This window comes from Mixophyes fleayi, chromosome 6, assembly GCF_038048845.1.
Source record: "Mixophyes fleayi isolate aMixFle1 chromosome 6, aMixFle1.hap1, whole genome shotgun sequence".
In the NCBI taxonomy this organism is placed as follows: domain Eukaryota; kingdom Metazoa; phylum Chordata; class Amphibia; order Anura; family Limnodynastidae; genus Mixophyes; species Mixophyes fleayi.
The window spans coordinates 146,928,220-146,952,898 of record NC_134407.1 but is presented as its reverse complement, the minus strand read 5'-3'; the positions used below and the strand labels follow the sequence as shown (position 1 = coordinate 146,952,898).

The following is a 24,679-nucleotide window of genomic DNA, read 5'->3' as shown; positions in this document are numbered from 1 at the left end:
GTTTTGGCAAAACCACCCTCGTATGTTTTGGTTTTGGATTTTTTTAGAAAAAAACTAAAATTTGCTAACATCACATAATTTTGCACTTTTTTTTTGTTCCTACATTATTATTAACCTCAACAACACTAATTTCAAGTAATTTGCAGTCAATTTTGACCACCTCACAGATGACAATATTATTTTCATACACTTTTAGACAAATACTGCAGCGACCTGGCTGGATGGTAAGCGACAGAGCAATGACACAAACACACGGCAGTTCCTAGGACATCTAGGACACATTGTCACACAGCAGTGGCAGAAAAGACAAAATGGGGGTCCGCGCTCCCTCCCACCCCCGGTTATGTTGGGTCTTAAAAAAGAATCCAAAGCTCCGGAGATCAGACGACGGAACGATGACGTTTTGTCTCGTTTTCAAATCCGAAAAAGTACGGCAGTACCGAGCCGACTCTGCTCTGTACTCGGATCTGTATGTTCAGTTCTCGGGGAACCGAGCCTGAGCATCTTTAATAAGGACTAGCATCATAAAATAATAGTTATTTAGCAAGGTTTCATATAATGTCAATTCTATAGAAGATAGAATATGTCCTTTCATATAGATTACACAGATTATTTGGGTCTCTCTATATCTTTAGGTGTTCTATTTATCTGCCATTTGAACTTTCATATAGCACTCTGAAATATTCAGGTCTGTATTAACAACCACATATTTCCGGTTTGTTGGGAGAAAAGTAAAGAAGTAAAAAAGAATGTTATTTTAATGAAGACTGGGCTCTGTTCCATTTAATTCTTATTTAATTTCTTAGTCTTGTTGTAGTCTTCATTCTCAGAATCCAGTTCTCATAGGAAAAACAATACTAGGGTACAATACTAAATTTCTGGTATCGTGGCTCCAGTAAGGTAAGCAAACTGCGGAAAACTCCCTTCTAGAGAATGCATTCCCTCTAGGAGAGTGCAACCAATGTATTTATTGATCAGCATGTTAAAGTGGAATTGGTGAAATGTACATAATATTAAATTTAAGTAACAAAAGCATTAATTCTTTGGCCAAGGAGAAATCAGTGATGGATAACAAGACAAAAACAAGGAGTAATGCCAGTTACACATAGTACGGTTTCAGTTGTACAATGCGTTGGGTCAGGGGCTGGCTGGGCCGGGGTGCATTTGCTCCCCGGGCTGGTCCAATAATGGACTACCTTGGGGTGGGTAACCTGCATTTTTTTTGTTGAGATGATGTCTATGGGACAGTATTATCTAATTGGTTGGTTGGTCACAGCATTTGTCCAATCAAAAGCTACCAATCTGACAGCATTCCTCCTTTGAAAATTCTCCAGACACTAATAACTTGACTAAAAAAATAGTTGATGGGTTGGAGCTCCGCTATTCATCATCATCGCCGATTCCGCAGCGCTGTACAGAAAACTCATTCACGTCAGTCCCTGCCCCATTGGAGCTTACAGTCTAAATTCCCTAACATACACACACATACATACAGACAGAGAGAGAGAGAGAGAGAGACCAGGGTAATTTTGATACCAACCAATTAGCCTACTAGTATGTTTTTTGAGTGTGTGAGGAAACCGGAGCACCCGGAGGAAACCCACGCAAACACGGGGAGAACATACAAACTCCTCACAGATAAGGTCATGGACGGGAATTGAACTCATGACCCCAGTGCTGTGAGGCAGAAGTGCTAACTACTTAGCCACCGTGCTGCCTTTCCATTTAGCGACAGGAAAAGATGATCTTCCCACTGCAGAACCAAGATCATGTCAGTGGGTTTAGTGGAGAGTAGGTAAGCAGCAGTTACACAAGGTAGGTACATAAGGCGGATGGAGTAATCATTTAGGAAACCATATTGGCTCCTCTCCCTACTTTTTAATTTTATCCAAGGGCATAACATTATTATTATTATTATCTTTTATTTGTAAGGCGCCACAAGGTTTCTGCAGCGCCGTACACGGTACGAACAGTGGACTATACAGGGTAAAACAGTAAAAAAAAAAAGATTCTGCACCGTCTCCTCATTAGAAGGCTTTTAACAGACAGCTTGAAGATTACAGGGAAGGTATTCATATACAGCGAGACACACATCTGTCTCTTCTCACATTAACCCCAACATTCCTGCATAGCTGCACTGTCTTATGTACAATACAGCAATCTTGGAATGGGAGACGTGCAAGATGAAATTTGTGCCTCATGCCTCAGTTCACAAGAACCAGCGATATCACTAAAATATTGGTTCAGTCAACACATGGTTACCTCTACTGTGGGTTGGTGGCGTGGCCACTTTAATCATTGTCTATGTCTTTAATACGTTAAGTAATTATCATAATTTACCTAGAAGAGGAATAACAGATATACAAAATAGCAAGTGACTAATATATGCACCAGAGAGAAAAGCTACTATGTGCAATCACTTTGCTAATCATCTATATACACTGTCTAGTCTTCCTGACTGCTAAGGGCTGTATTTACCAAGCACTCTTAGGAAGCACAGCTTGCACACACCTGCAAATGTGGTTATTAAACAAAATAAACTGGTGGATTTCACATCTAACTGGCAAAAAAAAAAAAATTTTTAAAGGGTCGGCTGGCCCTTTGGTTAAAAAAAAAAAAAAGACATTCGTTTCAATTCAATTATCATCTCCAGCCTAATTACATCTGAGTTGTACTTATAATAATTACATTTTGTCATAGTGAGAAACAGTTAGAAGCATTCGCAAAAGAATAATTGTAAATGATTTGGTATAGCCAAGTTACAGGGCTCTCTGGCAAATGAAGGGGTTAAGGAGAGGGGCAGATAGTGGCACCAAGCTCTCTCTCTAGGGGACAGTCTGCTGTAGCCTGGGCAGCACTGGTCACCATGGTGACCTTTGGGAAGAGGCTTAGTTGGGCTGGAAGAAGAAGGGAGGGTGGGGGAATGTTTACCAATTTAGTCAACTGAGAGGGCAGAGGGGTGGAGAATACCCAGAAGGGACAATTCCTCTGCCACCCTCCATTCAAGGGCACTGGGTGGAGAAATGGAAAGGGGCCCCAAAGTGAACCCAATGCAGAATGTTCTGTTATAATCTCATGCAAATTTCCTAAAAACAAGCATTATGCAGAATCACAGCAAATATCTACAGCTAATCAAAAAAGCTGCACTACCCGATCTCGTGCACAACAAAATAGTATATTTCCACAATTAATTTTAATACATATTTATCTAAATTAACTTGTATACTAATTTGCAAAAACGTTAGACATATTCTAGTAAGTCATTCTTTACCCAATATACTACAACTAACTCTGGGACTGATACAGAGTGGAAGGTACACCAGTTTGCAAAGCATCTCTTGCCTGAAATCACCCTGCACAAGTCAGATTGTGGGCGCACATGTGCCCATGCAGATTTGCATAATCCTGCCACTTATGCCAGTCTGCGCCTGGTGAGCTGGGGGGCGTTCTAGCATAGGGCAAGTACAGCAAGGGTGTGTATGAGCAACTGCAAATAGATGTGTAAACGGGAAAAAGACGTATATACATCTCAGAAAGCCATATTACTTGCACGTGGTCAAGGGCAGATGTAAACAGCGGATGATAATGATGATAGTCAATGGCACTAATGAAAGACTTGTAATTGGCTGTTTACAATTGCACCACTAACGTTTATTGGTGTTTTTTTTAATCACTCGGGCATATTTTATGCTTTTGTGTGTATGTGCAAGCAAAACAAATTTTCAGGGGTTCTACACTAGAATTATTGGTGCTATGTAAAGATGATGATTGCTGATGATTGATGGGTGATGATGATGATGATGATGATGATGATAATATTGATGATGATGGGGGCATTGTTTCTCCTGTATTGAGATATTTTTTTTAAAAATTTTACTGATGCCCAATAGTGAAAGTGTTTGTTGCACACAATACAAAGGGATAAAAAACATGGGTACAAGTGGGACATAGTGCCTGGCATAAACTGGGCGCATAAGCGGCTACTGCCAGGCTGCACGGAATTTAAAAATCATATGGCTCAGCATTTCACATCCAGCTTTTGTAAACGCAACTCACACCCATTTTGTGGCTTACTTTGTATTATCCACTGTACGTAAGAGGGTGTCTGGCGCCCATAGGAAGTGAAGTTTCAGTGTTTCAATCAAAATCAGGTCACTTTGTTTAATTATTATTTACTTATGAAGCACTATACTTATTGCATAATGCTGTATAAAAATAGTGACATGCAAATATACAGACAATCCATTTACATGGCAACTCTGAGTCAATGCTTTACAGACTGGCACATTTATCAGGGGAAAAGTTTTATTGATGCGAAAGCGCAACCTTATCGGCAATAAAAAAACAAGTGCGTTGTTCTTTGAAGATTATTTTATATTTCTTTAATTATTTGTATTTTTTTTACAATTACAAAGTGGAACTGAAAGCCAAAGTTACAGCTCCGGGCCAGTATTGGTGATACCCAACTGCCCCATTTGCGAGATTTGTTTGATGAATTCATCATAACAATCATCCTTATTGCCTCTTATTGAGGCTTCTGGGCTTTTAAAATATCACAAGGCTTATGTTGACATAAATATATATAGACAGCCTGTTTCAACCTTGTTTGAACTTCTTGCAGGAGATGTTGTTCTGGTCAGCATGTGAAGAGTATGAGACAGCCTCACTAAAACATGAAGTTAGGGTGACATCCTAAAGGCAATATGTTAAAAAAAAAAAAAATCATACTAAAAAGAAGAATATATTTCTGAGCAATACTAAATACATTGTAGCCCCTGAGTGAATTCTTTACCCACAACTGCTAGAGTGTTCAGCCTTTCAGAGCTTACAGCATAAAGAAATTGTTTACCTGCTTAATTATTTAGGTCATTAAACAATGTTATATTTGAGACATATAAGACCTTCTGCATAATGGCCCTGGGCACACACCAAACCACATTCTGTGTGCGCACTCTTCTCTGTTGATACAGGACCTTAGAATAACCTTCTTTCAGGACGTTCCAGAGGGAGTCATGGATTAAAACATTTTTTGGTTAATTAAGAGTTTTGTAAGTGTATGAGGAATTTGAAATCCTTCTTCAAAGTTTGCACACAGCCCCCTCGCTCCCCCTACACACACCTTCCAGGGGCAGTATAAAAGGATTCCTTACATCAGTGAATTTTGTTCCCTACCCCCTTCCAATTGTTTAACTTGAGTACTAGAGAGGCACAGAGAAAATGTTTGCAAAGCTGCAAGGGGCACATCATTAACCAGTTCTCTCCCACAGTAAGAAAAGTGGAGAGAGTGGTTTGCTTTTTTGTGTGATGAGTAGATTGTGAGTGTTCAGGGATACATGATCTCGGTGAAAGATGTTCATTGTGACATCACAAATTCACGCTCTGGAAGAATGACATCATGGAAAGAGCTCACAGGAGGCATACAGGAGGCATACCTATGATAACAGACCCAGAGGATGCAAAGCATTGAGGCATATCAGACAAAAATCATTCCAAAATGTTATAGCCACGAAGCAACCTACAGGTGGCATGACACCTGGGCCAGAGTGCACCAGAATGAAATAACGCCTACACTGGAAATAGTTCATGCACTACCACTTTACCCAGAAGGTCACAGAGCTTTAGAATATGTCAGTGTTATGTAAATAAGGTATAAGTAGAACACACCTATATTTTAATTCTGCTTAGGTTCCCATAAAAAAGTGATCTTTTCCCACTGCTATAGTACTTTTTATTCCCCAGCACAACAGGCTGAGGGATAGATTAGTGCTATACAGATCGAAAAATAACTAACAGTGTAACTCCTAGGTGTCGGAATCACCCGTTTTAAAAATGTCCATGAGGGATGCATGATATGCTTTGCGAAACACAGTTTGGTTGGATACAGTTTTCTTTGTATTTAATCCCTGAGAACTTTGTTCTGTGCCAGCATTATACACAGCCAGGAACGCTCCGTTACCTACACACAGCAAGCTAGAGCAGGTACTGCAACACCGCGTTCTCACCACATCACACACAGCTCATGTGTGACACAATCCAGCCTGTGGTGTCTTAGTCAACTGTTAAATACACACATACATAACTGACTTTATTAAGATAATAACTTGGAAACAAAACAACACAGATAGAAAATTCCCAACCCCCTCCCCTTCCTCGCCACTCTCCACAGACACAGCGAAAAATGGTCTAGACGCAACTGGAGGAGGAGTACTCTCTGGCTGTCAGTATAGAATGTCCTACCACAATGCCAAGCTGGAAGAGAATAATGATGCTTTTCACAAGCTGCCAGGTATTTTTCCTCAATTCTTTGGCCAAAAAAAGAAATTAGAAATCGTTGTTTGTTTGTTTTTGCAATTGTTGACAAAATTTGTATTTTGATCACATACATTAGATGTAAGGCCTTGCTCATAGCTTTGCATACATATATTGACAGCATATCTTCCACTTGAAGAACGTTTAGGTGTGGTGACTTACACAAAATTAAACCTTGATTGCAATCAACTACCTCATCTCTTAAGAGATTATTTTCTAGTGATGACAATACTTTTATGATACTCAACTTCATATGCCCAAACATGTTTTGTTGGGGGTTTTTCGTTTTTTGTTTTCAAATTAAACCATCTAATTTTGCTGTGACTGTCAATTCAATCTTAAATCTCTTGATATTTGTTATCAGACTTGACAATGACTCGCATGTTCCACTGTGAAACCAACAAATGACATACAATCACAAGAACCAGAAAGTAAAGATGCTCATTGAAGCTTACAACCTTACGTATGGAGAACACTTCAAAACAGTGGAGTAGCTAGTGGTTGGGATACATAATCATGGCTATAGGCTCTGAGCTACTTCCAGATTAAAAGGTTCAATGCTGGTTGGTCTGATCCTCACAGTTACTAAAAGGGGCTTTCTATACCACCAACTCTACTAAACCCTTCTCGGATCTGACGTATGAGTTGTGATATTAAACAGGCCAGCAGAACCAGACTTTTTTTTCTAAAGGACAATCTGCCCCAGGTTCAAAATTATTGACATTCTTCACATCCTTCTAGAACTGCTCTTACATTTCCTGTTTACTGATCTGGTCCCATTGGGATCAAGCAGGGGATTTCCTCCTGTCAAGAGATTCCCAATACATGAAGTCTGCAATTCTGTCACAGCCATAAGAGACTGGTAGAATAAAGGTTGACACATTTCTGAGATCTCACAGAACCTGACATGATGCTGCATTGTGAGCATGGACTCACTTTCTGCATCAGGATGAGGATGCTTCGAGCTCTTTATCTCTTCATGACTGACAACTCGAGCACAGAACGCTGGGAGCAGCTTAACTCTCATTAAAGTATAATTATCATTAAACTGAAAATAAAAAATTAGAGGCAAAATTACATTTTTTGGCCACAATTACAATGATTTAAAAATCTGCTGTAGAAAAATAAGATCTTGGCATTTTTCAAGGTAACTCATCCTCCTCTTAAGTCTTGTACCATTAAGCTGGGTGTCACTGTCAACATATGGACCCGGGGACTTACGGGTGGATGCAAATTATGCATTCATTGGCCTATTTCAATGTGGGGTGTCGACACCAACACCGGATTCTGTGAGACACTAATTAGACTAATTCTAGTGGTTGGTAGCCCTATACTGCACAGCAATAGTGTTTTCTACATAGATTTTAAAAGTGAAAATTATTTAAACGGTGCAGCTGATATTTACTTTTATCGTGTTTGCGTTTGAAATGATTAACTTTCTTATGATTTACATCGTCACTTCCATTTGTGCTTCTATCTACCACTTATTGCAGCTGAGCAACCTCTGACATTAATGCAATGCTTCTCCTGGCATGAGGACATCAGTTATGGTGCAGAGGAGGTATACAAACATCACCTTCATATTCTCCAAACTAATTTATTTACCGCAAGCATACAAGGCACTAATTGCGGCCCCAAAAGCTTTAGACACATCAGTGGTAGCAACTAAATCATGTAAATATTGGTACGCCAAGAGACGTCCAACAAGTGTACATATGTTGGGGCATTTTTATGCCTTTTATACACCTACCATCATTTTATCAAATCAACTTTGTTATTTTAAATACAAGCAGTGGCAAGGATATGGGAATAAATTGGGTTTGGCTGGGGGTTGTTTTTAAATGCAGCTTCAAGAACATTGTCACCCTGAAGCCTTGGAATAGACACAGATTTCACCTTCCTAGAAATGTATCAGACAATACCTATCCTACTAAAATCTACTAAAAGCTTATTAAACTGTACTTTGACTAGATTTCCAGGGTCAGGCTGGTAGCGATCAGTCCACTTGCGACCAGCTCTGCGGACACCTGGAAGACAGCATGTGAACTTCAGCACGGGAAACCAACATTAGCTGTAACAATAAAACTTACTGGTATGCCGGGTAAATTACTAACATGTTATTGCATTCTTAAGGATTACAGTTTGCTCTTACTGAAGTTCCATCTTGTAAAATGTAACATTTCTGTAAACTTCAGTCACATGTCAGTAGAGTCACAACAGATATGTACAGATTTTCTTTAGTTTAGTTAGGTAGCTTGGGGTAGAAGTTTACTTAAAAGGGCTCTTTCCCACCCACGTCAGTTATTGCATTTCCCCTCTATTTAACCTCAACCCAATGACCACTGAAAATCTAAAAGGGAAATGGGGGTGTAATGGGTAGAACTGTGTTCATTTAACATTTCCTAAAGCTGGGTACGCACTACAGAAATTACGACCAATTTTTTATCCTGTGCGATTTTACATGCGATCGATGGTCCGATCGCTCGGTCCATGGACTGCATACACACTAGCCTTGTTTAGGATGATAAAGGGAAGAGCGGATGTCCCTTTAGCGACTTTTTACAGCCATGTTGTCGTGAGCAATGACTGTAATTTCGTACTCACTGTTGTGGATCGGTCGGAAGTTTATACACACTACACAACGAAACGAGATTGGAACGAAAATATTAAACGGTACGACCAACCAAATGAGGCGATAATCGTCCATTTGGGCAGACTTTTGACCATCGTGTCACTGCACACACTGACCCGACTTTTGAACGAGCGGTCGTATGTCGGCTGTTTGAGCCGATTATTGGACGAAAACAGTGTAGCGTGTACCCAGCTTTAGTTAAAAGTGCAACCCCCTGCAGTGGAAATGAGGTTTGGTATCATGCCTACTTCTTCAGAAATATACTTTATTCTTTCTTACGGGAATGTGTAGAGATTTGATGGCCAAGGTGGTGAGGTCTACAGAGATGTAAAAGTTTGCATCAGTCAATGGGAGCAGATAAAGGCTAGAAGGCGGTATATTTACAGGAGCACGACACAATTTGCAGGAGGGCCGGCTGACTTCTTCTCCCATAACAGGACTCGGAGGTGCCGGAGATCGGTTCTGACCCCTATACTTTTATTGAGACATAGATTGCAATGTCCAGTTGCATTTCTGTGGGAAATCATATTTCTAGGCAAACATCTTCATGTACTTTATTACAGGCGTCATGTGCTTGAAGGTCTTCATTACATTGGTCGGCACTTCCTCACTATTCAGTATTTTTGCAGAAAATAAGACTGAAAATTTTGAATTAATGAAGGTATTGGTTTTAAAGTGGTCATATGTAGTGCTTTTTTGTGGCGTTTTTTTGATTCTTTCTAATCTGGCCTACACGTGGCATTTTTACTGTATCCACCATGCCCATTTTCCAGAGTATTCAACAACCTGCAAAACTAGGGGGTATATATATATAATTTATTTTTACAAGGGTATATCCAAAGTCCATGAGGCGGACATGAACAAGAGCTACATAATGCTTTTCTACCTGTTCCATAATATAAAGCTTTTCATTCCATTCATAAACAAACATATGTGGCTAGCGGCTATGTCCATCAGTAAAAATAATATGAAACATGATTGTGACAGCCTTTATGTTTCACTCTATATCTTAGCTGAGCTGCTTAACAGTAAAACAATTACACAAACACATCTCTTTTGCGATTTCATTGCGTACAAGAGGTTTAATGATCAAGGATGTCAATGTGAATCATTTCCTTGTTAATACTTAACAAGCCACCTTAATTGAACCTTGCAATGGAATAAAAAATATCTGCTCCCAGAAGTCTAAAGTCAGTCACTTCATTCTAGTTAATAAATATCAGACTGCTGCAAATACACACACAGCTCCCATTGAAGTCGTGTCAATATATTGTGCTAATGTATATGTGAGTAAGGGCTTTTCAAAGAATAAGAGACTTCCTTTTGAAATCATAGGGCAACTGGGTGGGTCTCCACTTCAAAGAATTCATTAAAAGCATTTTTGAAGGTGTGCCAGACTCAGGGGTTCCTCCAAGAGGATCCTGACCTCCTCAATCAGCTCTTTAACATACTTCATGCTACCTGGAGCAAGCAGGCACCTATGCTAGGAATTAAACCTTTAACACTGTTATTGCCAGGGCAGTGCTGACATCATAGCATATATCGTGTTTCCTCCAGGTAAACAAACAAAGAAAGTTCTATATGACCAAGTGCTTCACAGTTTTGCCTAATGTATTTTGCTGTGAAGGTCCTCAATGTGTTTCCTCCCTTCTTGTCACAAGCTAATTATTTTTCACATCAGACAGGCAGTTTTCTGTCATGGGGAGTAACATGAGGAGATGAGGGGGCCAATTATATAGTGCGGACAGGGCGTGGAATGAACAATGAAGGGAAAAGATGAAAGAGCGGACAACGTATAGAGAGGGGGCCCAAGACAGTTCGAGGACTTAAAATATCACTTTGTTAAAGAATAAGCTCTTTAGATGAAAAAACATTCCCATAAGTCTGGATTTCTCACTCAGTTACCCATATCCTGGGTTCTGTTGATCAAATTGACAGTTTGAGCTTTGTACAACCACATGTTTAGCAAAAAAAAAAAAAAAGTCATGCATCAGAAATGTTAATAAAGTAACAGAATTTGAAAATAGTCGAGAAAGAGTATACACATTACATGGGTTGTGTACAACATTGTAAAGTTAAACAAATGCGTTAGGTAGCAGATTAGTCGGACTGGGTAGGATGTGAAGTGAGGCAGGAGGTTAGAGGAGAACTGGGAAGACCTTCATGTCTACGAAACAAAAGGCTAAAGGATACCGGTTATGGGAAGAAAAGCACAGGGGTACATCTGTTTACAGTCTAGACACCTTCACAAAATAAGGCTAATTGAAGACCACAAAAGAGAAGGTGATTCTGAAAAATGTAGTACGAGATGTAAAAAGTCCAAGAAACCACAGAAAATTAGAGAGGAAAGAAGTTTGAGTCTGTAATTTTACTGAAACACTATGCTAGAGAGAAGAGGTAGGTCTCTACGCCTAATAAGAGAGGAGACGTAGACTGTCCATCATTAAGATCAGAGCTAAGAGGTATATTCATCTAATAAGATAGATGTTTCACAGTGAGACAGCATCAACACACACTCATGACTTTGATTGGGTTCAAGGGACTGCATCAGTGTTATTGAGAAAGCAGCAGCTGTTTACAGGTCAGTGATACCTGAAGAAAACTTATGAACAAAATTATATGTTTTAGATAAGATCTACATACGAACTAAAGCCTAGTAATACTAATGTTTTAATCCCTACTGGAATCAATATTAATGTCCCGTCCGTCCCCCCCTATCCTATACATGAGAAAAGAACTATGGAACCTTGTTCTACAACAGGTATGGACAACCTGTGGCACTCCGACTTTGTGAAACTACATGTCCCAGCATACAGCATAATAAAGCTACAGTTCTACAACAACTGGCAAGTCACAGGCTGCTTAATACAGTTTCACAGAATTCTGTAATTCCATGGGAGAGAAATCTGCATTTACCTATCTTTTCTTGGCCAAAAAGACCCCATTCGAACTCATTCCTAAAAAGATGCTATAAAAGAAAAATCTGCATGAAGATTCCAGCCAAGACCTCAACAAAAGACTCTGAAATGTAATTATCCGCATCCGCCTCTGGAACGCCATGCTCAGCCTGGTATCCACCTGCTGTGAACCTGCTCATTCATTGCTAGGGGAGACAGCATTGTATTAATCCTTCAGAGTCTCACTACAATTTTTAAATAAACATTGGAATGCAACACAATTCCAGACTTAGCAGGGTTAACATCACAGATCATAGAGCATTAAGCAGCTCCTTCCATTAACTTATTCTGAGCCCATCGCAGGCCCTCTGAAGAGCATGAGGAGGAAGGTTGCACCATAGAAAGTGTTAACAGTGTTTCCTGGAGTCAGATTTCCAGTAAGAGAAAGTAATGGTTGATCAGCGTAGCGTGTATAATTAATATCCAGACTCCGGTCAAAAAAAAAAAAAATTACCTGCTCAACTGGATTGATTCAGTATTATTGCCTATGCACCAATACAGGGCTAGACAAACCTATGGAACCAGGAAGCAAATGAAACTAAAGAAAATAACTGCTGTTGTCTTACTCTTTTATAATAAATTCTATTGATGCCAAAGGAAGCAAATTTTCTCAATCTCCTTAAAAGAACCTGCCATATATGGCTGACGGGCCTCTGACTTCTACATTATGTTGTTCACTCTCGTGCTAATACATGGCTTCTTATCTTGCGCAGAATCCATTCCCCTTAAACTGTAGTGGATCTTATTTCTGTTAGGATTGAAACATCTTCTTATATTTGCTACAATGAATAGGAGAGAAGTGAAGCTGTAGGTTAGCTTTGAGGTATCCCTTCTATAATTTATCTGACTACGCATCTTGCTTGGTTGGATCCTTAAAACTTCCTGATGGCTAATAAATTATAAATTCAACTGTACGTCATACTAGACAATATCATCATGGTGGGCTTATCAAAAACTTTTTATTTTTAATTATATAGATCCAGCACAACTTTATTTGCATCCATTTCCTTTGCAATAAGAAATGGGGATGGGTATATCTGCCACGTCTGAGGAACTGGAAAAAGGGATAGGTCATGACTAGCTTCCAAGAGCTCTAGTTTTCCTGGGACAGCCTTGTCGTATGGTTCTAGGAACATTTCACTTTTGCTGTTTATCTTGCAACTTGAACTTTTCATGCACTAGTATTAAAAGGGTTATTGGAAACACACAGTTTGGTTCCTTAATTTGAAACCTAATGGTAATAATGGGGTGATTATATGCACTTAACAAACAAGATGCCAAACTCTCCTAAGCAGTACTCAACGGAACGCCATATGACATCCCAGCATAAACATAGGAACATAGAATTTGACGGCAGATACGAACCACTTGGACCATCTAGTCTGCCTATTTTATTTTACCTATGGTAACCTCCAACCCTATTCAATCTTTTCTTTTAAAGATATCCTTATGTCTATCTCAAGCATGTTTAGATTGCTCTGATGGGAGGCTATTTGACTTATCCCCTATCCTTTCTGTGAAGTAATTTTTTACTCAAAAGAATCTCATAGCCTCCAACCTGATAACATGACCCATTGCACTTAGGAGATAAAAGTCTGCTCCCGAATCGAACACTGCCTTTCTGACTTACTTAACCTAGGCTCAGTTAATGAACGGACTTAAAATGCTTAAGTTATATCACCTAATTACTTGAGTCCTGATTAATTCAAGCAGTAAGTCATTGGGAAATTGGGGAGCAGACAAATATCTCCCATATGAAACTGGTCAAGTTGACGTTTCTGAAGTCTGAGCAGATAGAGGTTGTCCTTATCAGTCACATATACCGGAGAGAATAGACAGCCCATCTCCTAGCACAAGATCATTGAGAGAAATGTTTGTTTTCGTGTAAGGTAGGTAAGAAGATCGATCAATGGTGGGAAGGTCAACCCACTTTTATTAGTGTAACTATCCAAAAGACCAGACTCTGAATTCTATAGCATAGAATTATCCAACATAGTGTGAACCACTGTCATATCCAGGGGTCTATAAATTCCCTGACTTTCATAGCCTCAACCACAGATGACCAGGATGTGCTTCAGAATACATTATTAAGTTAAACACTGTTCCCCATTGTACAGCTCAGTTGGATATGTACAAATACAGTGTAATAATAATGTTAACTTCCTTACAGTTGCAGGAGCTGGAAGACAGCCAACATTATTCTGAATGCCCTTCATGACTGAAAGGCGCCCGTGTCGCATTATCAGGTTTTTCTTTGTACTCTGTAGATAAATTCTGGTTTTACTTTACTAAATAACAAGAGGAATAATCATATTAATGATAACACAGCTAAGAGCAGACACCGCCTTAACAATTCTTTCACAGGTTTAAATTTTGTTCATCAATCTTCAATATTTTTTTCTTGTGTTATGTTCATAGAATTAACTAAGCATGTTACCACGTTGTACCCTCAGATTACCATTTCTGTTTTATAAGATGACACTCATGTACCATCAGGTGTTTTGACCAACTTGCTGGGACTTGTAGTCTCACAACTGGAGAGCCAGAGGTAGCCTAAGGCTTAGAACATTGAGATTTAATGGCCAACCATGTTGGGAATATACTTTTATGAAAGCTGGCAATTCACAGGTGGCCAAACAATCACTTGTGATCTGGCTGGAAGTGCATGCTGGGACTTTTAATTTTACAAGTGGCATAAGCTTGTTTTAGAGAGTCCTGGGGCTAGATTTACTAAACTGCGGGTTTGGAAAAGTAGAGATGTTGCCTATAGCAACCAATCAGATTCTAGCTTTCATTTATTTAGTGCATTCTACAAAATGACAGGTAGAATCTGATTGGTTGCTATAGTCAACATCTCCACTTTTTCAAATCCGCAGTTTAGTAAATATACCCCCTGGGGTTACTTAGAGCTAAACTTACTATATCTACAACGGACAAATATAGTTAAAAGAACTTAATATATTACTTATTTGCTTCATCTATAAATGTCCTGTAAAACACAGCACAGAGAACCATACTTCACTTGACGTTTTCAGATATTTCAACCACATACCAAGTGCTTTGTAGAGATAAATTAAATACTATTCATATCACACCAACAATACACTGACTTGTAGACAATATATCATGAAAAGAGCAGCAGTTTGTAATGGATTGGATTTAAGCAGCAATCATTTTTGAAGCCTCTCTCTCATACATAGTACTGTCTCTAATTGCATCACATCCTCTGTCATTGAATAGTTTTTTTCACATTAAATTGAAACTAAACTGCCTAAAGATATTTTCACAATTTTTTACCCCCTTTTACTTATCTACACATCACATTAAAAAGACAACTGTAGCAAATGAAGCAATCAATTATTATACAGTTATCTTTGCTCCCAGTATACACACCACCATCCACTGAAAAAGTGGGGATGTTGCCTATAGCAACCAAATTCTAGCTGTCATTTTGTAGAAAGTACTAAATAAATGAAAGCTAGAATCTGATTGGTTGCTATAGGCAACATCCCCACTTTTTCAAACCCCTAAAAGTCTTAACACTAATAAATAGACCAGACAACTGTTCATTTACACTTCCCATTCAATTATCCTCTTGCTGATGTTTTTATCAACTCTTTGCTCTATGTACAAAAATATTTAAAAATTTGCAAGAGCAAGTTAAGATTCCTGCTGGTTTTGGCCTCTCCACTTTCCAGTGGCTCCCAGGGGATGGGATAAATCTGGATACTTCATGACATAAGCAGACATCCGAAAAACAGAGCCCTGTTCTCTATCTTTGTCCTACTGGTCATCTACAGAGTCATTCCTCAGCAAATGAACCTTATCTGACAGGGAACGGGAAACTGAGCAATGACCCAGCCCGATGTCTCAGGAGCAGCCATCTCTATTTAACTCTCTACTATCTTTATGTGGTTCAGGAAACACTACCATAAAGTCACTGTAATTATTAAATAATGGCCAGCTGGGGGGCCCTAAGGAGATTGGTAATTGACTTATTGAAAACGGTGATAAATAATCTGCAATAAACAGCAACCTATTACACTAATCAAGCGGTTTCTAGCCCATAAATCCACGTAGACTGGCTTTTCATCAGCTGCACCTGCCTGCATTGGTTTTCACCTTCTGGCCATATCCCCAGTGCCCCACACACTCCCATTGACCTTGTCTTGTTAACAGCTTTTGTTTTCATTGTTCTGACACTCTATCAAGAAGTTTTAAAGCTCTGTGTACAGAGCAGAGTACTGTGCAGGACAGAAGGCAGAAAACTCCTGTAAGGTAACAGTAAAAGTCCTGGGATGTTAAACAGACCCCCTGAGGGTGTTATTGTAACATGAGGTCTGGACTTTAAAGAAGCAGCGTTGAAGTCTTACTAAAATAGTAAAGGAACTGAAATGTTTGATGTATAGTCCAATCTGTTCTTTAGACTACACAGATAACCATACTTTGTCTTCACGTTGATGCTGATAACTCGCATGTTACCCCCTTATTATCTACAACACAGAACTGCAGTAGTAACTAGATGAAGTAAAACTTTTGTTATGTTTATTATTACTTTTTGCACGTACAAATCGCTTCCCGTGCTTCCATGTTGAAGTTGGTTAGATGTAACGGTCACATATACACAGCCAGTACTCATACTCAGCCTATCCAATCACTAGGGACTAGTGACATCACTGGGGCATGGGCCACTTTGCAATGTATATTTGAGAATTTGTTTTGATTTTATGCTCAGGGACACGTTTATAAAACGACACTAGAAAAGGTAAATGGATGTTTTTGGGTCAAATTATGGTGGATAGTTGTTTGTGCGAAAATAATTTTTACATGATAATCCATGAGAAAGTCTTTGAATGGGCCTTTTCCTTACACAGGTTTCTAAAACAGCCCTAAAGTGAACTATAGTTTATAGAATGAGGTCAGCGTAAGCTCTTGCTGACTGATGAATGTGAGGCAGTGAGAGACCTGTGCCGACATGAACCCCTGAGGAGGAATGAGGAGGGGGTGCCATGTCTAGGACTCACCACATCCTGAGATTTTCACCCGACTGATCAAGAAACAAACTAAAGAGACAAAAGAGTCCCATTAACTGTCTCACATCACAGAACTTTGACTTCCTGGTGGCTGATTGTATTTTGGGTTGTCCTTCCTCCGTCTCGGCAAGTACCACAAATTGAGGAAAAGTTAGTCCAAATCAAAGCTGCCCCCAACTGACGGCCCAAGAAATCTCAGGACTTTAATAGTTGCTAGGGCTAAATCATGAGTACTCTCTGCTTTGCAATCTCTCCTACTAATTACCAAAAGCTAATTGAATACAAAAGTAACACAGGTTGGTTAACACATAAGGGCAGTATATTGACAAAATCACAGTAAGGAATATGTATTGCTAAACATCTGACTTATTTCTTTTGAACTGCATTAACCACAATCACTTCTGCTGAAAGAAAGTTAAGCATCTACTCTCCATTTAGTAGTAGCAAGTTTGTTATCATTTATTGATATTGTAGGTTATTTATGTATATGGAACATTAAGCAGAGAACGGTAAAATTAATGTTCACTCTTCCCTTTCCAATTCTATCATTATATAGAATGTGTTCTTGGGATGTTCTAAATAAATCTTAATTATTAAAATGTTCACACTTTGCAATGAGTTACTTTATAGAAAATGTGTTCTTGGGATGCAGTTTTGAGTTTTGTTTGTATGAGTAATATACACAGTGCTTTTTTTGTAAGAAAAAAGGTGCTGGAAGTCTCATCACGTAGTCAACTTACTGTACACACACGTCGGTTGTGTAACAAAACATAACGGTCACCGCCCGCCGTAAGCACTCAGCGCGCGACCACACGACTAATCACAAGCTGAGCAGCGCCACAAGCCAAGGAGTGCCATCACAACCAGCGCGGACAAGTACGCATGCATCGGACTTGACACACAAGCAGCCCGCATGCACCGTTTTAATGATTTTGCCACCAACCTGCTACGCTCGACAGGGCGATTCAAGACCACGTGGACCAAACATCAAATATTCAAAAATTACTTTTAAAACTTGGAAAAACAGTGCCGGATATAAAAAAAACAAAAAACACACATATATATATATATATATATATATATATATATATATATATACACACACACACACACACACACACACACACGCACACACACACACCACAAAGTTTACACGGCACCTTACAAACTGAAAGGAGCATACACTAAATACAAGTTCCACAGGGAACAATGTCGATACCAAATTGCCCAATACTGCAATATATGTGTCACATTGGGTACATGTCTAGGCAGTCAGTGACGAACCATTGGAAAATGTAGCTTAAACATCAAATACCAACAAACAGAGGACCCTAAGGCGAGTACTTTAATTGGGAGCACAATGCTTAGAGATAGGCATGTAGAAGGAAAGTACCAACCAGTACACCCAACAGGTTCAGGTATTTATGGAATGCCCCTTGAGGACAGTGAGGGTCTCCTAAGTCCACGAGAAGCACATTCCACAAAATATGACACCACACCGAGCTAAGGTACTTTGTCTGTCCACACTGCAAGTACACCATTTTCCTTAAACAGCTACAGGACAGAAACGTACGATAAAGCAGGGTTCCTGGGTTGAACTTTTAGCCGAATAGACAAACAGGCAAAGGGTTAAGCTGAGAGGGACACAAGAGCCATCAGAGATGTCAAGAGATCTTGTTTGAAGGAATACATTTTTAAGCTCTCTCCGGATGTATGAGAGACTGCACAGGTACAGACTGATCCCAGGATAACTGGAATTCCATACATATCCGTAGGACAGGAAACAATGATATTCCTTATCCCCATCTACCTGACAAAACTATGGAAAGATTAGGCTCAGATTCAGTTTAGGACAATGTTCTGCAAAATTCATTAGTAGTAAGCCGTTGAACATAGATCTGGTGTATCCAAATTAAAGCCATAACCTAGTAAGTAAAATTATGGCATAGTGAAATTACTTTTCAGTCAGGGGAGGGCTGGCAAATTTTAGCCCCGGGGGCAAGAATCAACTCAGCAGAGTATTTTAAAGGAAAATAATATGCAGGTGGCTTAGTGACCCAGCCCAAAGTAGCCCACTATGTGACTGGCCCGGGGGGCAGATTTTTCATTTATTTTTATCTAGCACAAATAAATAGCTTTCTCCCACCTAATAGGACCTGTGAGCACCTTTCACATTTTTGGCCAAAGTCACAGTGCTGAACGTACCATGGACCACCTGTTGCCTCTTCAGTGGGACGTTGGTATTATTCAAAGGAGGTCTAGTTGAGGGACACAAAATCTATTCAATACATTTGGATCTTTTTTTTGTTGTTGTTTTTTTTGTTACAGTGATGTATACTCACTACTTTAATTCATGAGATCATCAACCTTCTAATTCTACAATAGTGCTGCAATTTTACACCCAACAACTTATTATAACAACTTGAAAATCGTCAGCTAATATTTAACATGTTATATATATGGGATAATGGATTATTAACATAAAGTATGAGCATATTACAAGTAACCGAGAAGTTCTCTGACCAAGACAGCAGAATAAAAGCTTTATACAATTCATAGAGAACCAATGTGACATAATAATTTATAGTAGGGAGTATTTTATTCTTTACACTACACTAGTATTCCTAATGAACACCGACGTGATGATACTGCTTTCTTTCTGGTGGTCAACATTCGAGTAAGAACAAATAAATCACGGTTCATACAGAAATTATTTAGATGGCTATACATATATTAGCGTCACTTGTTTATTAAATTGTAATACAAGTAATTCCCATAGGGAACAGTTTAACAAAATCACAGATAAGGAATATGTATGAAAATAAGAGATAGAAAAGACCTGAATCACGGGAGCTTACAATCTAATAATACTAAATCATAAATACTCTTCACTCATTTACCGAAGCTAGCAAGTACTTCTATCTTCAATAGATGAAAGAGATTTTAGTGCCCTTGTCATAAAACTGTTCCTTGTTAGGCTAAAAGAGCATTTAATAACCAGTAAATGCTATATCATAATGTTTTGTCATTTGGCACATAAGGCCTCAGAGAGTCACAGTTTGATCTGAGTTGTAGGCTCTATCTCTACAATCACAGTGTTCTGAAATGTGTGTGTTGGGGGAGGGGTTCTCAGCACACAATAAAACACAATTAAATGCACCATCCCCTCCTCCTCTAGCACAGCCACACAAGAATAGTCATCAACATTAGGGGCACTTTCCAGCTGGGTGGTGAGCTCACAATCGATGGGAAAGAAGATTTTAGTGAGACCAGTTAGGGAGTATACCGAATAATTTCTGGTCAATATTCCCTTTTACTTTGAAAACAGACCAGTGTATTGGGGCTTATTTAAAAAACAAGGTGCAGTACACACAACTTTACTGTAACTCTTAGCAACCAATCAGACATTAACATTAATTTTCTAAACTGTTGTAGGAAAATGACAACTAGAACATGATTGCATGTTATGCCTTGCAGTCCTTTAGTGTACATTACTCCATAAGACATTACCTGCAACGCTAGCTCCCTATTGCAGACTCATCCAGATCAAGAGTGACACTCAATCTTGGTGCGAGTTTGCTAATCTGTTCAGTATGGTACCGTGCTCATGTGGCTGTCCATTGTCAACATATACAAATCCTGAAAGAAGTGAGCGTCAGTGCATTACATATAAAACTGATACAGACCTGACCCAGATCCAGGGTAACATTGACCTCATTGTACTCCAGCCCCCGGGACAAGGGGGGACTCTGCCACCATCGTTCGGTGCCATCGATGGCGTTGGTGATGGGATGCGCTCTCTCTCCGCTGTTAGCTAAACAGATGTCACAGTATTGCCCCTGAAATAAACATAGAGACACTCATGAGAGGAACTGAGATACCTGACCCAAGACATACAGATACAAGATAGATGCCAATTAGACATTTTATAACGGGGTCCTACTATTCGCAGTTCTGTCAAACTGTGACAATAATCAGTTTTACAAGCAGAGATTTCATGTAGTAATTGAGCAAAGTGTAGAGATAAAGAGGTACAAGCAATTTTGAGTAATATATGTAGTTATCGAAAACCATAAAGCTCAAGCATGAGGTGGTCGAACAGAGGAGATATGTTGGGTTATTGGACATGTTTTATGAAGGATGCCATAGGGATATTTACAGTAATATTAATAGCAGCTACAATGCCCCCCATGTATGTACTTGTCTAATTCCACATGACTCTACATACATTCTAAGAGCCTAGGTTCTCAACCTGTGGTATGTGTAAGCAACGTGGTTCCTCAGACAGATTCAAGGAGTACTTTACTCTGATATATAAGTAAATAACATAACATACCCAAAACTAAGGCTTTATTTTTTTTACATCATGCAAATATATAAGGAGTGGCTTGGGGAACATGCTATAAAAAGGTCAGGAACACTGCCGTACAGGGAACACACTTCAACACTGTAGCCTCAGTTATATGTATGTATATGCTTCTATTTATATTTAGCACTATAGATTGTACTCAAAATTATATGTTCAAAAGGAAAAAAGTAAGAATGAGGTGTTTGGCCAAAGAGCTTACACTCTAAGCATACTCTTTTTTTTTTTTTTTTTTTTTTAACTTAAAATCTACCTTTTAGTGGAAAATGTTCTTTCTGTACATTTTTAAAGGACAAAAGTCAAAAAAAGTAAAGAAAGATGGATCTGTAAAGCTCTTAATGACACTATGCACAAAACATACATGAGTAACAGGAGGGGTCATATAGGGAAGGTATAGCAGGTGTAAAACTTTTCTTAAAAAAAAAAACCTAAACTGTACCGGTCTTCTACAGAACAACATTTTGTGTAGAAATATCCAGGACAATGGGTTCTAACTACTGTCTTGGAACTAGTGACATCAATGAGGTATGAGGCACTTTTTTGCTTCATGCCTCGGTAATGTCACTTGTTCCTATTGAATATATAGGCTAAATAGCAGATCAGCCCACAGAAATACTTCCTCCACTGAATGTTGGAAATAGGCACACTTAAAAAATAGATATTGTTATCCTAGTTTGTTCAATACTCTATAGTCTATCTCCTGTCACTACCAGTCTTATATTAGTGGTCAGCTTCTTTCCTAACAGTTCCTACAACAATGCGAAATATAACATCACTGCACATTAACAGACAATAATGGTGATTAATGAGTGTATATGGAATAATATAAATGCAAGTAATATCCACATCACATTGTCTCTCAATTGAAAATGAATGTTTAATTACAGCCCAGCCCCTGCTGATTAAACTGTGCTTGTATCCTGCTGAGTACTTAACTAGGTTGTATCCCAATAAGAGGAAAGTCATTTCACAGTTCAAAGAGACCGCCAGCAGTTTAGATAAGAAGGACATGCAACAACCACCAAGATTTAATTGGGGAATCTATGACACAGCTCATCAGCCAAGATCTAGATAATAAAAAGGGCGTCATTAGTGGCCAGATCTACACCTATAAACAGACAGGCTGGAATTTCAAAAACGGGGACTGAAGAGATCAATAAAATTAGGGTGGTAACTTATTTTCTGCCATAGGGTAAAAGCAGTCACTAAGGATTAGTTGGAGGAATATTCAGCTTTCTAAGCTTATTTTGAGATCTCAGAGGGTGGAAAAATGTAGTTACATAAAATTACTTCTCACTTCAGCTTGATAAAAATTGCTTGAAAAGTTTAAAAATGTTCAAGCTATGAAGAGTTTAAATATAGTAGTGGCAGGTTTACATACAAGAATACTATAATTCTATACTAAATTCTCACTCAGAGAAGGTCTTTGTAAATACACAATCCTGTAAATAGAAAATGACATATTGGGTAACATTACAAAAAGATTGAAATATGTGGGTAAAAAAGCCACAAAGTAAGATGGGCATCATTGCTTTTTCCAAGTAATGACAACGTCAGGACAGACCAAGAAATAGTATAGAGGTAACAAGTGCACAGGCTGCTGCTGTCTTTTATAATCGAAGAATACATTTTTGCAGCCTAGTGAGTCTCTCCACTGTAGCAGCTTATTGAAAAGCTTTACAACTGTTGCTAAGCAAGATGTTACAGTGATCAAAGGGTTAATTGCACAAAGTGTAGTAAGAGTTCTTGGGGGGCATAATAAGGGGGGCACAGATCTCATTCCTGTTAAATCAATGTACAGTTCTTATCTGAAGCTATCGTGGGAGTGAAAGTGAAACACAAAGTACAATAATTAACTATTATACAATATCCACCCAACCATAAACAACAGAGCAAGACCTTAACCCTTGCAATGCCACTGAAGGGTGCAGTACCTGGATTGTCTGGCTAGGATCTCCAAATACTGGTCCACCCACTAGCTTGCAGTACAGGTCCTCCACGGGTCTGCCTCCTTCCCCCTCCCCGCAGGTGGCAGTGGCGTAGATCCTGGTGCCCTCTGCCAGGTTGAAGTATGGAGGGTGCAAGCTGTGGCCATTCACTCCATTAATGGGCAACTCCTGGGCGCAGATCGTCCTCCAGATGAGGCAGAGCAGCCAGCAGTATGTTATGGGCACTGCCATCCTCCCGGGACTGTGGCGGACAGCAGAGGATGAGAGGCCGGTCCTGTGTGCTCCCGCTCTCCCCCTAGCTCCAAACTAAAACATTTACCACGATGGGCTAGAGATTGTTACAGGAGAGGGGCGGGGGCAGCACTGAGACCTGCCCTGAGGAGAGGGTCTGCCTGCTCCACAGGGGTTCACACATCCCTGCTGGGGGCTATCACTAGCTTCAAAGTTTCTTTATTCTTCTACTGTTTATACAGCTCTAGTATAATAAATAAATACTATAATATGCTGCTAAAAATAAGACTTATTATGATACAGCCGCTATTGCTGTTTACACTTGAGGAATTTATTGTAAAATACATGTGGTAACAATGTTGGGAAGATATATTTATATAATACAAACCACTTGGGGAGGATATTTTTTATAAAACACATAGACAAAAAGGGCTAATATATTTTTAGATTTGTGTATTACACATTATAAATAACGCTTAATGATGTCATTACATTTTTATACACTTCTATAAATGATATAATTGTAAACGATGTTTAGTGAGCTCACCATTACAATTTATACAGTAGAAAAGTCTTGCTCCTGTTCACTGCATAGTTATTGGAAAGTAATAGATAAAGCTATCTTTTCACATTTTTCATTCTCATTTGTATAATAATTAATGTTATGTAACGTCACTGGGAGCAAACCTTGACGAGCATGTTTGTAATATCACAGTAGTCATTCCTATAACTTCAGGGACACCTGCAGGATGTTGACTGACTGGGATCACAGATGCCCAGAAGGGATTCTGGGCATCTGTGATCCCCCTGCGCTTACCTCTGTACATCTATTACCAATGGGTAATAGATGTTCATGACAGGTGACAACACATTTTTTGTAAAGTGGTGCTAAGCTAAAAAAAACAAACACATAAATAAATAACAACTAAACCCTTGTTTATATATTTCCTTTAGAACCAGAGCCGGATTAACAATAGGGCTAAAGGGGCTACAGCCCAGGGGCCTCAGGGCAGCTTGGGGGCCCGCTGACATTCATCGGGTCGGGGGAGACCCCGCTCCGGCTCCAACTGTCACCTGCTCAAGGAGAGTGGCAGGCAGCTAACAGCAAATGTTATGCTGTTAGCTGCCTGCTTTCACTGTAGTACTTGCGCGGCACGTAGTAATCTCCTTAGTAAGGAGATTACAGCACGCCGCGGAAGCAC

General features: G+C 39.3%; 1 protein-coding gene across 2 annotated transcripts in view; it reads right to left on the bottom strand.

Annotated features, from left to right (window-relative positions):
* Positions 1-23,541, bottom strand: part of LAMA5 (laminin subunit alpha 5) — a 105,956-nt gene extending 82,415 nt beyond the window's left edge. For both annotated transcript variants that reach the window (XM_075176748.1, XM_075176749.1), the window contains exons 1-2: positions 23,232-23,541; positions 20,618-20,770 (exon numbers count right to left, since the gene is read on the bottom strand). In XM_075176748.1, the coding sequence (XP_075032849.1) occupies positions 20,618-20,770; positions 23,232-23,477 (399 nt within the window). In that variant the 5' untranslated portion in view covers positions 23,478-23,541. The remainder of the gene's footprint in view (positions 1-20,617; positions 20,771-23,231) is intronic.
* Between the last annotated feature and the right edge of the window lie 1,138 nt (positions 23,542-24,679).